The sequence below is a fragment of the Ambystoma mexicanum genome, chromosome 1q, assembly GCF_040938575.1.
Source record: "Ambystoma mexicanum isolate Mex_15411 chromosome 1q, UKY_AmexF1_1, whole genome shotgun sequence".
Taxonomy (NCBI): Eukaryota; Metazoa; Chordata; class Amphibia; order Caudata; family Ambystomatidae; genus Ambystoma; species Ambystoma mexicanum.
Window position 1 is genome coordinate 1276342538 of NC_090922.1, and position 14890 is coordinate 1276357427.

The 14890-nt window shown below is 44.6% G+C and overlaps 1 protein-coding gene across 17 annotated transcripts in view; it reads left to right on the top strand.

The window, feature by feature from the left end:
* DAB1 (DAB adaptor protein 1) overlaps positions 1–14890 on the top strand; it is a 4845894-nt gene that overhangs the window by 4455749 nt on the left and 375255 nt on the right. For all 17 annotated transcript variants that reach the window (XM_069642094.1, XM_069642098.1, XM_069642099.1 and 14 more), the window contains one exon: positions 8199–8294. In XM_069642094.1, the coding sequence (XP_069498195.1) occupies positions 8199–8294 (96 nt within the window). The remainder of the gene's footprint in view (positions 1–8198; positions 8295–14890) is intronic.

Genomic DNA, 14890 nt, shown 5'->3' on the forward strand with positions numbered 1-14890 from the left:
TGGACCCACCGAGTCCAGCCCACATTGCCTATAATAGGGAGAAGCTCCAAAGAACATTGTGCACTGGGAGGGGACAGATACTACCCGCAATGCACAAGTGACACAAAGTAGGAGGCGGAGACAACTCACAGCCAGAACCCAAGTCAAGAATCAAAAGAAGCCAGCAGTAGAAAGGAAGCAAATGTGTCAAAAGCAGCTGCCACGGTGGTGTAGGTGCCAGGGACCCGACACCCACAAAAAGGAACTGAAGTGATAGGGGAAACCCCCAGTAGCACAATGGCAATGGGAATGGACATGTCCAAGTTCTCCACAAAAGAAGACATAAGACACATCCTGGCAGAGATCAAGGCTCTTAGGGGTGACATACAGGCCTCCTTGGTAGATCTGACATGCTGAATGATGACCGTAGAGGCAAAAGTGGACGGCCTCAAACACAACCAGATAAATGCAGATCTAATCAAGATGAAACTAGACACAAGAATGTCGGAGCCGGAGCTTAGAGAAGAAGAAATACTGCTCAAAATGGACGACCTTGAAAATAGAGAGAGAAGTAATAATATAAGAATACTCGGACTATAAGAAAACGGAAGGGAAACCCCAAGGCAAGTGGAAGAGAAAGTAGCAAGCTTGATAAACCAACTCTTTGAGGCAAAAGGGGGTAAATCTGTGTGGCTTGAGAGGGCCCACAGAGGAGAGAAAGCTTACAGTGACAGCCACGATCTATAATAGACAGATTTCTGAGCTACCGAGATAAACTGGAAGTCCTGAACAGAGCGAACCAACAGAGCGAAATAGAGTTCAAAGGCTCCAAAGTGACTATATACCAGGACATATCCATCCTAACCCTGGCTGCAGACCTCTTATGACATGGTTAGGTGAAAAGGAGATCTGGTACAGGTGGGGATACCCGTTCTCACTGCAATTTGAAATGGAAGGAGTGGAATACAACCTAACATCGGTGGAAGAAGCTGAGCAGGCCCTGAGACACCTCACGGCAGATGCTGAAACCCAGCCAGGAAGTTCACAAGACCGGCCATGGAGAGACAAAAGGCAGCAATCTGCTCCGGGCCCCCAGAGAAGAAGGAGATGTCCTCTCATGTATTGGGGAGAAATACATGAGACTTAATGGGCCCTCCTCCCGAAAGATACCCTCCACGCAGAACTAGTGGTGGAACATCAACCCGGAAATCCAAATAGTGAGTAAAAACCGTGGCACAGAAACCAAAAACTGGCCAAATGGGAGACTCACTGATGGGAGTGACCATGCTCACCCCCAAAGTGGCCCCTTGCAAGAGAAGGGGCATCTCCAGGACCATAGTTTACCGAATCAAGTTGGGGTTTTCCCTAGTACAAATGTTGTTAGTTATGAACCTGTTAATGGGATAAGCACTGGAACTACACACACGCATGAAACCGAGTTGAGTCTCTGTAACATAGGAAAACTGAGACAATCGGGAACCAACACTGGACACAGAGATGAAAGGGAGAAGCACAGACACAAGAGCCATAGGGAAAGTTGACACGAGAATGGGTTTAACTGTGGGTACACTCAATGTGAATGGCCTCAACTCGCCCACAAAAAGTTCACTGATGGCACAGGAATTTCAGAAGGCCTATTTTTAGAAGAGACCCGCATAATACAGGGGGAGGAACAGACATTAAGAGGGGGGATAGGACGGGTGTTCTTGGGATCCGGGATCACCAAGAAAGGGGGTGTTTGCATAATGCTTCATAGACAGTGTAGGCTGCATGAATGCGAGGACTTGAACCTGCTAGAAGAGAGACTGTTGATTCTGCAGGGCACCATAGAGGCAGAAAAAATGCTACTAGCAGCAGTATATGCCCCAAACCAGGGCCAGCAAAGCTTCGTGAGGAAGGCGTTCGAAGCAATACAGGGGCATGAGACAGACCTCTACATAGTAGGTGGGGATTTTAACTCCTGGGCGAGTGAAACCTGAGATAGGAAGAGGGGAGGAGATTTGGAGGGTAGGGGAATGGACAGACTAGGGCACCTGGGACAAGCTGTTGAACAACAGGGCCTGATGGTTGTGTGGAGAAGTCAGCAACAGCGAGAGGGGGGCTATACGTTTTACTCTGTGCCCCACAAGACATATTCAAGGATCGACTATTTGTTAGTCAATAGGCAGCAGGGAGTGAGGGTGACAGGGAGTAGCATCAGACTGGTGGGATGGACAGATCATGACATGGTAACCATGACCATAGACTGTCCGGCCTACACAGTCCGCAAGGCAAATGGCGCTGCAACGACTCACTCTAGAGTGACCTGGTTTTCGCTGACCAACTAGCCAAAGATATATCTGACTATTTTGATCTGAATGATACAGGGGAGGTGGGCAGCAAGGTGGTCTGGGACGTGGGCAAAGCCACATGGTGGGGTCTCCTGATCAGGCAGGGGGCACGGAAGAAAAGGGATAGGGGCCTGATAGAGGACAGGCTCAGAAAGGAGATCCAAGAGGAGGAGGAAAAGATGCACACATCCACAGGAAACACAGATTAAATCAGGGAAGGGCTGATATCCAAAAGGGCTGAACTCAAAGCATGGAGCACGGGAGAGATCCTCTGGAAACTTAGATACCTAAGGCAGAAATACTATGAAAAGGTAGATAAGGTGGACGCACTACTAGAAGCGAGACTCCGGGCGCAGAGGGCAGAAAGATGGGTGACCATGTTAGTTGATACCGATGGGGGGGACAAGACACGGCCGGGAGAAATAGCGGAAGGGTTTGCTCGGTATTATGAGAAACTATATGAATCCGAAGCAGCCAATGGTGGAGAGGCAGTGGGGGCATACCTTGATGGAGTACACATGACCAGGCTCATGCAACCGGAGATAGAACATCTAGAGTCCCCCATCAGAGAGGAGGAAATGCAGAGGCAATCTCTTGAATCCAAATGCCAAGGCCCCAGGGGAAGATGGGTATACTATAGGGTTCTATAGAAAACATGCAGGAATCCTGTTACAACAAATGGCAAAACTCTATAATCATATCCTCGACACAGGGAAGGCACCAGCATCATTCATTAAAGCACCAATATCAGTAATTCCAAAAGAGGGGAGGGACCCGACCCAGTGCCCATCATATCGCCCGATCGTGCTTTTAAATGTTGATGAAAAAATATTCACCAGAATCCTAGCGACGAGGCTAGAGCCAAAGCTCCCCTGCATAATACACCCGGATCATTATATCTGGAAGACAGGGACCGGATGCGGTTTGCAAAACACTAGACCTCATTAAACATATGAGGGCCAACCCTGGGGGGCAGGCCCTACTAAGCCTGGATGCTGAAAAAGCCTTTGTCAGGGTAGAGTGGAGCTTTCTCTTTGTGGTACTGCGCAAAGTGGGGATGGGGGAAAGAATGCACAGAGCCATAGGCGCAATATACACAGGCCCAATGGCGTGGGTATCGGTGAACAGAGCCAAATCCAGGGAGTATAAACTCAGCAGGAGGACCAGGCAGGGCTGCCCCCTATCACCTCTGCTGTTCACCTTGGTGATGGAGCCATTCGGGGAGAGGGTGCGTAACAATGACCAGATTAGAGGAATACAGGTGGGGACACAGTCTCACAAGCTCAGCATGTACGCTGATAACGCACTCCTATATCTCTCGGACACAGGGGAATCGATAAAGGGAGTGCTCAGGGACCTGGATGAATATGGAAAGGTCTGAGGTTTCAAAGTCAACATCACCAAATCCTCCCTCCTTCCACTCCACAGAGATATAGAGGCCCCTCCAGGTGGGCAGAATGACATAGGAATCACAGTGGGAAGAAACGAAATAAAGTACCTAGGGGTAAGGATACCGAGTGATCTCAACAAACTATATGACCATAACTTCCCACCTCTGCTACACAGTGTGTTCGAGGATCTGGAGACTTGGTCAAGGCTGACGATCTCCTGGCTGGGGAGAATTAACACCATTAAAATGATGCTCCTCCCTAAGGTGCTCTATCTCTGCCAGGCACTCCCGATAGAACTTCCGGAGTCACACTTTGTAGAGATTAAAAAAAGAATACTAAGATTAATATGGCAGGGTAAAAAGGAGAGAGTGGCATACAAGATGCTAGTGCAGCCCAAGGAAAAAGGGACGTTGGGGATACCAGAGATGTGCACATATTATAGAGCGGCTTAATTCAGAGCCCTGATACCCCATCTGCGATTAGAGAGCAACAAGCAATGGATGGGTCTAGAAAACTACTTATTCAGACCAGTAACCCTGGGAGAATGGTTATGGGCACCAGCTACCGCAGCCCAGAGGAAGGTACATACCATAGGATTCTGGGCCCCCTCTGGAGGTTATGGAGAGTCAGGAGGGAAATGACCGGGGTCACCACCTGGCCCTCTCCTCTGAACAATATCTGGGCCCCCCCTATAAGGGATCGCATACCAGAACATGCAAGGTTTTAGGACTGGTTCGAGGCGGGACTGGAGAGAGTGGGACAGGTCTTGAAGAAAGATAGCTTCATAGAGAATACAGACCTAGCAGAATCCCAGGGAATTAGAAACCTGCCTGTGTTCAAATTCCTACTTATGTCAGGCGATTGGAAGACAGAGTTGCAGAGAGACCACACACTTATGAAGACATTATTGGACTCGTTGAAGGGGACCAAGGGCGTCATATCCAGGCTGTACCAGCCACTGCTAGAAGCAAGGGGAGACAACGTTACCGGTATAAAGAGGAGGTGGGAAAGAGACCTGAGGCAGGAAATAGGGGCACGACAATAGGGAAAACTATGCACCAATGCACACCGCACATCGGTGGCATGTTAATATAAGCAGCCTGGCTTGACACTATTATACAGGTGGCAGTGGGACCCTGCCAGATTAGCCAAAATGTTCCCTGTGGCAGACACCCACTGCTGGAGGAAGTGTGGACAAATGGCCGATTACTGGCAAATGTGGTGGGGTTGCAAGAAGGTGCAACAGTACTGGAAAGAGGTCCTGGGATGGATCAAACTACTAGAGGGCATTGAAAGGGAGATGACACCCACTCTAATACAGTTTGGGCTGGAAACAATAGGAGAATGGGTGAAACTCCCGCACATGCCTCACTATCTCCTATTGGCAGCCAGAGCATGCCTGGCAGGGGGTTGGAAGAGAGAGAAACTCTCCTCTGAGAAAGTATGGGCATATAAAGCATTGGATCTATATAGAATGAGAAAGAATGGACATATAAAGCATTGGATCTATATACCAGACGCTTACACGATTAAACCACTTCATGGGCCAGAGAGTGGGACACATTCTTAACCAAATACGACCCAGAGAGTCCATAACGGGAAAAGGACACAGGAGAAGTGGAGGATGGGTGGGACCTGGCCTAAGCAGGACCACCTGTGCCCGCGGAATGAGCAGACCTGTAGAGAGGAAACCACACTAGCAATGGAGGGAGAGAGAATGGAATACAAAACTGTGCCCCAGGAATGACACACAAAAAAAAAACAATGGCCCACTTATTGCGCCCGGTGGAATAAGGACCAGAGACCGGCAGAAAATGACTATATGTCAGTTCCGGCACCCTCATAAACTGTTGGGGGGGGGATGGGAAGTTGGGGGAGTTTGTAATTCTTGTTGTGGCGGGGCGGAAAAGGTTCAAAATCAGTAGAGTGCTCTGTTGTACCTAAATACTTGGTAACGTCTTGATATGTTGTAACTATACGGTGTCACCAATAAACAAATTTGAAAAAAATAAATAATGCCGATCCGTGTCACGGACCCGGGCCTAGTCCACAGGAACCGTGTTTTAAGGGTCAAATTAGAGAAATCCGTGATTCAGTACATGGGTGTCTAGCTTTCTAGAAAACTATTGCTGTTCTCTGCAGTCAACTTTGAGCCCCTTCTGTTGGCTATTAAAACTGATTTGGCCATTGGGGCTCTCTGATATTATCTTGGTATGGGCAAATGACGACAGTGAAAATGAACATTCTCCCATTTATCTTGTACCTGTTCACAGCTTTTCCCACAGGGCTCCCAGAGAGATTCTTCAGGGACCTTCATCATAGTGTGCAGACGTTTGTCTGGCAAAACAAGACCCAGAGGATCAAAAGAACTTCCCTCACCCTTCCAAGGGAGGACTGGGGCTTGGGTTTGCAGACTTTGCTCTATATTATAAGGCTGCCCAGTTGTGAGTGTTTCTGGAACAAATGAGGGACAATCTGGGGACATATTGTACATATCTGAGTGACAGGGACACACACCCGGCCAAAGTGGGAGTCTTACTTTTGGTTCTGTATAGGGATATATGAATAGGCTGAGGAAGCATTGTTGCCTGGGAGTGCTATGGTCATTTTGGAGGAAGGGAAAGTGCAAGGAGAGCCTATTTTCTTGGCCTTCGCCAATATCTTCGGTTTGGGGCTCAGATGTAGGGTTGGGGAACAGGGGCTTTCGCAATGTACAAGCAAGCGCTGAGAGAGGATTGGAGATGGTGGGACCGTTGTTTAGGGACAAGGTGTTTTTGGAAGACAGGACTGTCGCAGAGGTGCATGGTAAGGACAAGATCTCTATATTTGAATCCCTACGCCTGAAGGGAATACTTACGAACCAGAAATGGGATGACAAATTGAAACACCCACTCACACCATTTGAGAAGGTACTTGACGCCTCAGAGACGAGGAAGGGAATTCTGTCCAGAATCTATAAGGTTCTGCTTGTAACTGACAAGAAGAATAGACAGACTTTAAAAAAATACTGGAACGAGTTAGAGGGAGAGGAAATGCCAGATGAGGTTTGGGGGAAGGTATGTAAAATTATATTTCATGGGAGCTTGTTTACAGCAGCCATGGAGCATAACTTTAAAGTGGTGCAAGTGTGGCATAGAGACCCATTGAAAATCTCCTGAATGTTCGCCAGTTCTTCCCCACTTTGCCCGAGAGGGTGTGGCCAGGTAGGATCTAAAGCACATATGCAATGGCATTGCCCGCAAGTCCAATTGTACTGGAGGGACCTACTGGGATGGATGTCAGAGGTTATTGATGAGATCTTCCCGCTGAAGCCACTCCAAATGCTACTGTGGCTCCACCCGAGAGATTCCAACATCTATAGATACCCGAAAATGTGGGAAGCGAATTTCAGGGCGGGTATGTTGGCATTGGCACAGAAAAGGAAGAGCTTGTCACTGCTTGAAAAGGATGATTGGTTACTGAAAGTGAGAGATATGTATTTGATGGACAAGTTGACGGCAATGGTAACCGATCAGATGGGATCATTTAGGGAGGAATGGGATCCAGTGATACGCAACTGGGGATGGGATGTGCACTAGAGGGCTTGGTGTTGTTCACCAGAATCTGTTGACATGTGGTTGGTAGGGGATGAAAGGTAGGAGGGGAAAGCTGAGAAAAACTGGACACATGTAAGGGGAGACCGAAGTCGAGAGCAGTAAGCCCCTAGCCCATGGGAAGACATGGTTGGTCAGACGTAATGCCACTCGGAGGGCAAATTAACTCAAGCCTAGATCTGCTGCGAAGGCTGATTAAGATCACTGTATTTATTGTTGAAACAGAGACAATTGGCTATTAGGAGATTACTGCATGGAATCATCTATTATTATTGTTGGGGGTGGTGGTGGGTTGAGGGGGAGAAGGTGTTGAAATTGAAGACCCAGCAATGCTTTGTTGTGGCATGTAAAATTGGAGACTTCAATAACAATTTAAGTTTTAAAAGGTGATCTGCTTTTTTATTCGACAGTCCTCCCCTACCTGGATGTTCAGTGCTACCAGCTGCAATGGTCTTAACATGTTGCCTTAACTAAAGATGCTCAACCTGAAATACAGATTTTGCAAAACACAAACATGTTATCTCAATTGATTAACTTATTGCTACAAATAATGTTGGTCAGTATATGTGTTGATGTCGGAAACTTACCCATGATGCTTCTTGGTAAGCTTTTTATGTTGTAGAAAATAAAGAACATGTGTGCTTACTTCTTCATTTAATGACCTGCTATCCATTTCTTCAATTGTTATAAATCGTCGTGAGGGCCATGACTCTACATAGCATCCATTTTAAAAGTCACTCCTTTAGGATAAATGTTTACCCGGCAGCATCATTATTTCCATTCTAAAAAAAACAAAAAAAAAACATCAATATATCTGTGAGCCTTGGGTTTTAGGGTTCAGCCTGATCGGACAGCACTTTCGGGAGGAAGCAATAATGTTTTTAAACGTTTGTTTTTCTCCACAGGGAATCGCCGCATCACGCTCGAAGGGAGAACACAAGCAGAAAGTCTTCTTAACAATCTCCTTTGGAGGCATCAAAATCTATGATGAAAAGACAGGAGTAAGTAACAATTGCCTGACAAAGCAAAATTGAATTTATTGACAGATGAAGCCTTCAAAGGCTCTCCGAGCTGAGCACTATTATGGGACCGTCTAAGCACCGGGGAGGACGGCTTTGACAGACGCGCTCATCGCGCGTCAGAATTCCACACGTTGCTGACTTGAGCAAATTATGATTGCCCTTCACTAAATTATACCACTTTGTGACATTACCATGTGATTGCCACTTCGAGAGGTTAAATATTATACCGGTAATAAGAAAAAAAAATCTGAAAATAGTAAGTTCAGTAACATGGTTCTGCGAAAATGCTGGTTGTCAAAATCTTGGATGTTCTCGAAGAATTGTGTATATGATTGGAGTGAAATCTGCGTATTATGTCCATGGTTTTCATATTGACTATTACGCTGGCGCGCCAGTCTCGGCACACAGGGCGTTTGTTGTATAGCAGTGCCTGCCTCTAGATTGGTTGGTTCCATCCCCCACACTGCAGTGCAATGAATATTTTTCTGATCCTCCATTTTGGAGCTGTCGGTGTTGTGCTGCGGATGATGTACCGAGCCGGCGTATATTTTTCCTCAGCCTCTTTGAAGACATTGTCAGGTTTGCTGCTTCGCAGTAAATTATTTCAATGGGTTGGAGCCGAACGCTGTCTCCTGTGACCGGGAATGAACTGCTCACCTGACACAGTCTTTAATATGATACGTGCTACGCTATGCATGCGTGAGTGCCCGAAGCAATGGCGCCTGGGACTGTGCAGCAGGGCACCGGGAGCCACAGCAGAGTCCCTTCCCCTGGTATTGAAATAGAGGGGGTTGCATATAGGTGTGTGCGTGGCATTATTCAGCAAAGCCCAAGCTGGGGGGCGGGGGTGGGGCGGGGGGACATTGCTTGTCTAAAAAGGGCTGGAGTTATAGGGCCCGATTCATGAAATACCAAGTGTTTTATTATCGCCAAACATATTACAAGGCCAGAATTTGAACAAAATAAAGGCTAAATAAAGGGAAACCTGGTAGTAGTCAAACATACTGAATGTTTTACCATGCTATACACTTATTGGCTCTGACAATACCTAGGCGCACACATTGGCTACTGGAAATGGAGGCACTATGGCCACTTACAATGGTGGCTCCATGCAGTAATACCATACGTCCCCATTGCAGTCCAATGGGGAATTATGGATCCCTTACATAAAGGGTAAATCAAGCAAGAAATACCTTTACCACATGCAGTAAAGGCAAGTCAATGTTGTAGGATTACCACCATTGATGCCACTGAACAATGAGCCCTTATGTGTCATTGTTCATGATTCTGTTTGGTATGTTATTGAAGATTCCAGAACGCGAATGTATATGTCTCTTCAAACCTAGATGTAACCAGTATATATTTCACCAGTTTAGCATTCTCATTGTCTCTCTGTCCCTCTCTCCACCTCTCTCTCTCTCTCTCTCTCTCTCTCGCTCTGTCTCTCTCTCTCTCTTTCTTTCTCTCTCTCTCCCTTTTCCCTTTTGCTCCATTTTATTTCACTATGACTTTGGGCCTCATTACACGGATGGTGGTAAGGGTTTACCGGGACAGGTAAGGGTACCAGTGCCGGTAAACCCTTACCGCCTTACTACGAGGTCCCTTTGTGGGACCCTACCTTAAAGGCTGATTTTACCAACCGTTAAGGACAGGTCCCGCAAAGGGACCTTGGAGGTCATTACGGTACCGCAATTTGCGGTACCATAATTACCGCCTTCCCCATTCCCATTGAGCCCTATGGGGGCAAAAATGGGAATGGGGAAGTGTCATGGTGAATGGGGAATTACCGCCCCCACACACCTTGGAATAGGACAGTAATTCCGCCATTCACCATACCGGACTCAGTAAAATACTGGCGGCAACCATGGCGCTAATAGCGCCACAGTTACTGCCGTCCGTGTAATGAGGCCCTTTGTCTCTTTGTTGGAGAAAGGTGTATTGTCACGTGTGCATTTACTACGGCCACTCCAGCTGTTGTTTACAGCATCGTAACCCGACACAATTCTCAGCTATCGTGAAAGAGGGCTGGGTTATTTTCTCAGGTTGAAAGTAGAATGAGAACAGCAGTAACAGACATCTTGAGTGAGAGAGAACTGGTATTTGAAGACATATTTTGTCATCAAACATATCCTACAAGAATGTCATCATCACACTTGGGGGCATATCGTCCATAATGGGGGGGTGAGGGTGACAAGGATGAGGTCAGAAGGAGTTGCTGGGGTTCTGGCAAATCTCTAAAGGGACCAGGGCACCATGCTGCTGAATCTAAAGCAGTGGTTATTGTTTTATTGATAATTCATATTTGGGCATAGTGCAAGAAATGTGCATATTCATCATAACTACTAACAAATTAGTAGCATATACACAACATTAAATATTGCCTTGTCCCCACAGAGCAAACATATTGGTTTTTCTCTGGGCATGACTCATTCCAAGAAGACAGGACATTTTGAGGGACAAGCTGGTGTGTATTTTTGGCAAAAAATCTATTAGAAACGGAAATGATTTAATTGTGCTAACACTATAAACCTGTATTTATTTTAAATGTCCAGTTATTACTTCCATTATATGCTATAGGCATAATGAGAACATTATATTAGCGTTATTGCACATAGCACTTTATCAAAACCTAGAATGAACAGTATTGATTATTCTCGATGTTTTGCTGATAGAAGGTTGCCATTACATGAGGGACAGGTCTGGTACACAACTAGTGTACCCTTTTGAAATAACCCTTTGAGAAAGAAAAAAGTGGCAATAGCACCAGTGAAGGTTCCTGGCTGTTTTGCATAAAATCGAAGTATTTTGAGAATATACAAATTAAAACACATTTTTTTATATTTAATATACATATCTGTGATAAAAGGGTTGTATGCTTAAATTACTACTTTGCTAGAGCAGATTTGGTGTTCACTTCTTTTTATTCCAACATCTACTCTCACATTAGTTTATAACCACGAACCATAATGTACTCATTCGGGTAGTCTCTTGATTTGGATGTGCAGATTAAATGGCTACAACCTCTGGTACTCCTTTAGTCTTCAAGGGAGCCTTTGGAATTTTAGAATTGGGGTGGAGGGTATGAGACAGGAAGCAGACTCACACAGTAAGGATGTTTGTGTGCATGCCAACCTACAACGCAAATCGTATATTTATTTATTTGTTTTGACATTCACAAAATCCAGAGGTATCTAAGCGCTTTTACTTAAGAATACGGTTATAATAAGTGCTACAAAATAACAGAATACAATGACTGCCAGCCATAAATCCTTATATTTTTATGAATACAGGGTAGGCTTAAAGACAATTGTTATTGATCCTTGAAAGGCTGTGGAGAGTTCTTATTGCATTTCAGAAGCTCCATAAATACATACATTAGAAAAGGAAACCTTTGCTGAAAAAAATGTATCTGACAGTGAGATTAACCATACTCTCCACAGGTATTACATTCCATCCCACCTTCTACACTTTGTAACCAAGAGCACATCCCCAGAAGTAATTGGCAACTCTCTTGTATGCATTTGTTAATGCTAATCTATGAACATTAACATGGAAAAAGGCAAGGTTTTTCCTCTGAATATAGCACAAGACATGTGTGCATAGTACTTCACACTGCAACCGAATAGGAAGGAGAGAGCATTTAAAAAAGTGCTATTTGTACAAGACTAACACAATTCCAATGACTTGTAACTGGCTCTAAATATTGACAAAATGAATTGCTCGTTGAGGAGAGACAGAAAATACATTGGGCCTCACTACAAATTTGCTGGTATTCTGGTGGCAAACTGTATCACCCTTACCGGCCCTCGGCCCAGTTGAATGTCCATCGGATTAAGAGTGGTGGTAGACAGTGTTGATCCCCATTGCATGGGGCTTCTGGTGGTGTTACAGGTGCTGGTATTACCGGTGCCTGTAATACCCATGATTTTGGCAGGTAAGGTGGCGGAAGAGCAGGAAGTCATTCCGGCTATTTTACTGGAAAACTCATAGTTGTCCATTGCGGTAACGTGCCTGTATATGTTAATAACGGCACATTATTATCAGACCAGCCAAGCTGTAATGAGCCCCATTGTCTTGTGGGATCAGAAAAATCTACTTCCTTATCAACTGGGCTGTAAGACAGGGGGTAAGAACGACACCATGAATATTTCTGCCTGAATCCGTATTCAGTCTTTTAGTCCTCATATGATAAATTCTACCTTCTCACCTTCATGTTTGTTTAACATATATCCTAGGGAGGTAAATGGTCCCATATTCCTCTTAACTATCTCTATTTACTTCCATTGGACTAAACATCCTTAATTTATAGACCTCTAGGCCCTAATTCACATAACTATTACATAGGTTACATGAGAAAACGTCTCAGAAAAGTTATCTAGGGGAAGCAAATTCAGTCACGGGTGATGTGAAAATGGCATTAGCATCTGCAAACCTTTTAGTGCATTGGTGCAAAATATGTTTCACCATGTGTGCATTCCAGGAGTAAACTGCACCTCAGGGGGCATGAACTGGAGGCATGTCAAGTACAGTGGTTAGAAAATGTCTTATTTGCAAATATAAGTCACCTTTCAGGGGCCCTATTAAGGGAAAGACTAGGGGTAATTACAGACATTACACTGCCTTTTGTCCCCCAATAGAAAGCCTCATGCAACTTAAATGAGTGGCAAGCTCTGTAGGGAAAGGAATCTTCATTGCTGAGACTGCACTGTCTTTAACTCCCTGCTGGCCTGCCATTGCATGCAACCAAACCTCCTGAATAAACCTTGCTGATCTGATATTCGCACAGGCTCAAATGCGTATTTTATATTCCCCCTACCTTTCTCTCAACGTTTTTGCTATTATCCAACTACCAATAAACCCATAACATCTTTGTTTTATTGGCATATAAATCACTCATTCATTCACAAATTCACTCATTCTAATAAATAAAACACACCCATCAAGGAAACATGACTACACAAAAATATCTTTTATAAAATCGAATATTAGAGATTTCTGAAATACTAAGATGTACCCCTTTATATCCACAGAGCAAGGCTCTTTAACGTTTGGTTCTCTAAATCCAAGTGTCTCCCACCAGTAGTTTGCAAGGTACCAGTAAGTTGTCTGAGGCTTCCCAGTAGCTCCTTGCATCATACACCAAAATGATGATTGTGTGTTTATTTTGGTGTCTGAAGTCCTTGGGCCCCTTCCCCTGCCCTCTCCCTCTCCTCTTCTTGCAAAGCAAACTATCAAATGCTGTGTGCACGGTGAGAGGAGGGGCTGCATCTGGGCTTAAAGGGCTTGGTGCAGTGTCCCAACAAGGGACAAACTTTCAATAACAAGTAAATGGGAAATATGTGTTATGGCTATTGGCATCAAGAGGTGCAAATGATGGCTGCCTAGAAAGGGTATGGTTACATACATCTCAATGCCATGTGAATCAAAGCTGGGGCTGGGATCGCCTCTGTCTCACTGTTTATTTAGATTTATTTCACTTAACATTACTTTCTATGCTGGTAATTGTAGGTTTTAAATCAGAATGGGAATATAAAGATACAGTTGTAATCGCTTTTTGGTGAGGCGTTGTGTGTTTGTGTGTGTGTGTGTGGCAATCCATGTCAGTTCCACCTCGCAAGAAAAGCTACAGCTATCATTTCATGTTGCTGTTCATGGTAAAACTGTTAATTTTTATTTGAAGATACAGAGTTTTCTGTTTAAGACAGCTGTTACCACAATTGAAATTAAATGTTGAGATGGAACTTGACGTGATATGGAGAAGCACACCTCTAACCATCTCTCAAAACAGGAATTGAAGCACTAACAGCAATTTTATATTTAAGTAAATGTGAAAAACTACAAGCTGCACTGTGTTTTGGTGCTTGTCCGCTTCCATTTATACATTTTACAGGAATGTAAAATGATATATGCTATGCATGTCAGGACTTAAAAAACTTGATTGAAGAGTTCTGTTTCAGCCTATGCTTTTTAAAAAACCGGAGTATGAATAAAGTAATTAGGTGAGAAAACTGAGAAGTTGTTTGTATGTATATATTTTAAAATGCATAGGATTAAAATAGACCTTGTTACAAAGTAACAGAGCACTGCACAAAACAGGGTGGTGAAAACAGGGCGAGAACATGGAGAAGAGCCATAGGATGTGAGATCAATTAATAGGGTTGAGCCCCTTTGACTATGTACATCAACTGCAAGCCCATCAGGGCATGTGTGAGCTTAACAACACACTCACTATAGGTTCACTTGAACCCTATTGACCGATTAAGGTTGTGGGGGGAGGACGAGTTTTGTAGTGATATTTGTACAGAGACCGGGGAAATGTTGGGGGGTTAGTGTTATTGTTGCTATACCGGAACTGATGGTCATGAACAAGGGATTTAACTTGCTGTGTACCTCTATCCAGATATTGACTGTAAGACAAGTGTTTGTTATGTAAACCAAAATAAAATGTTTTTAAAACGTAAATTATTGGCTGATAGTACCAAACCGACATATTGCAGACACCCTTAGGTTCTTACAAGTATTGGAAAGCTCCAAGCTATACTGGTCATCAGTTGGGACGTATCCACTTGGTTCTC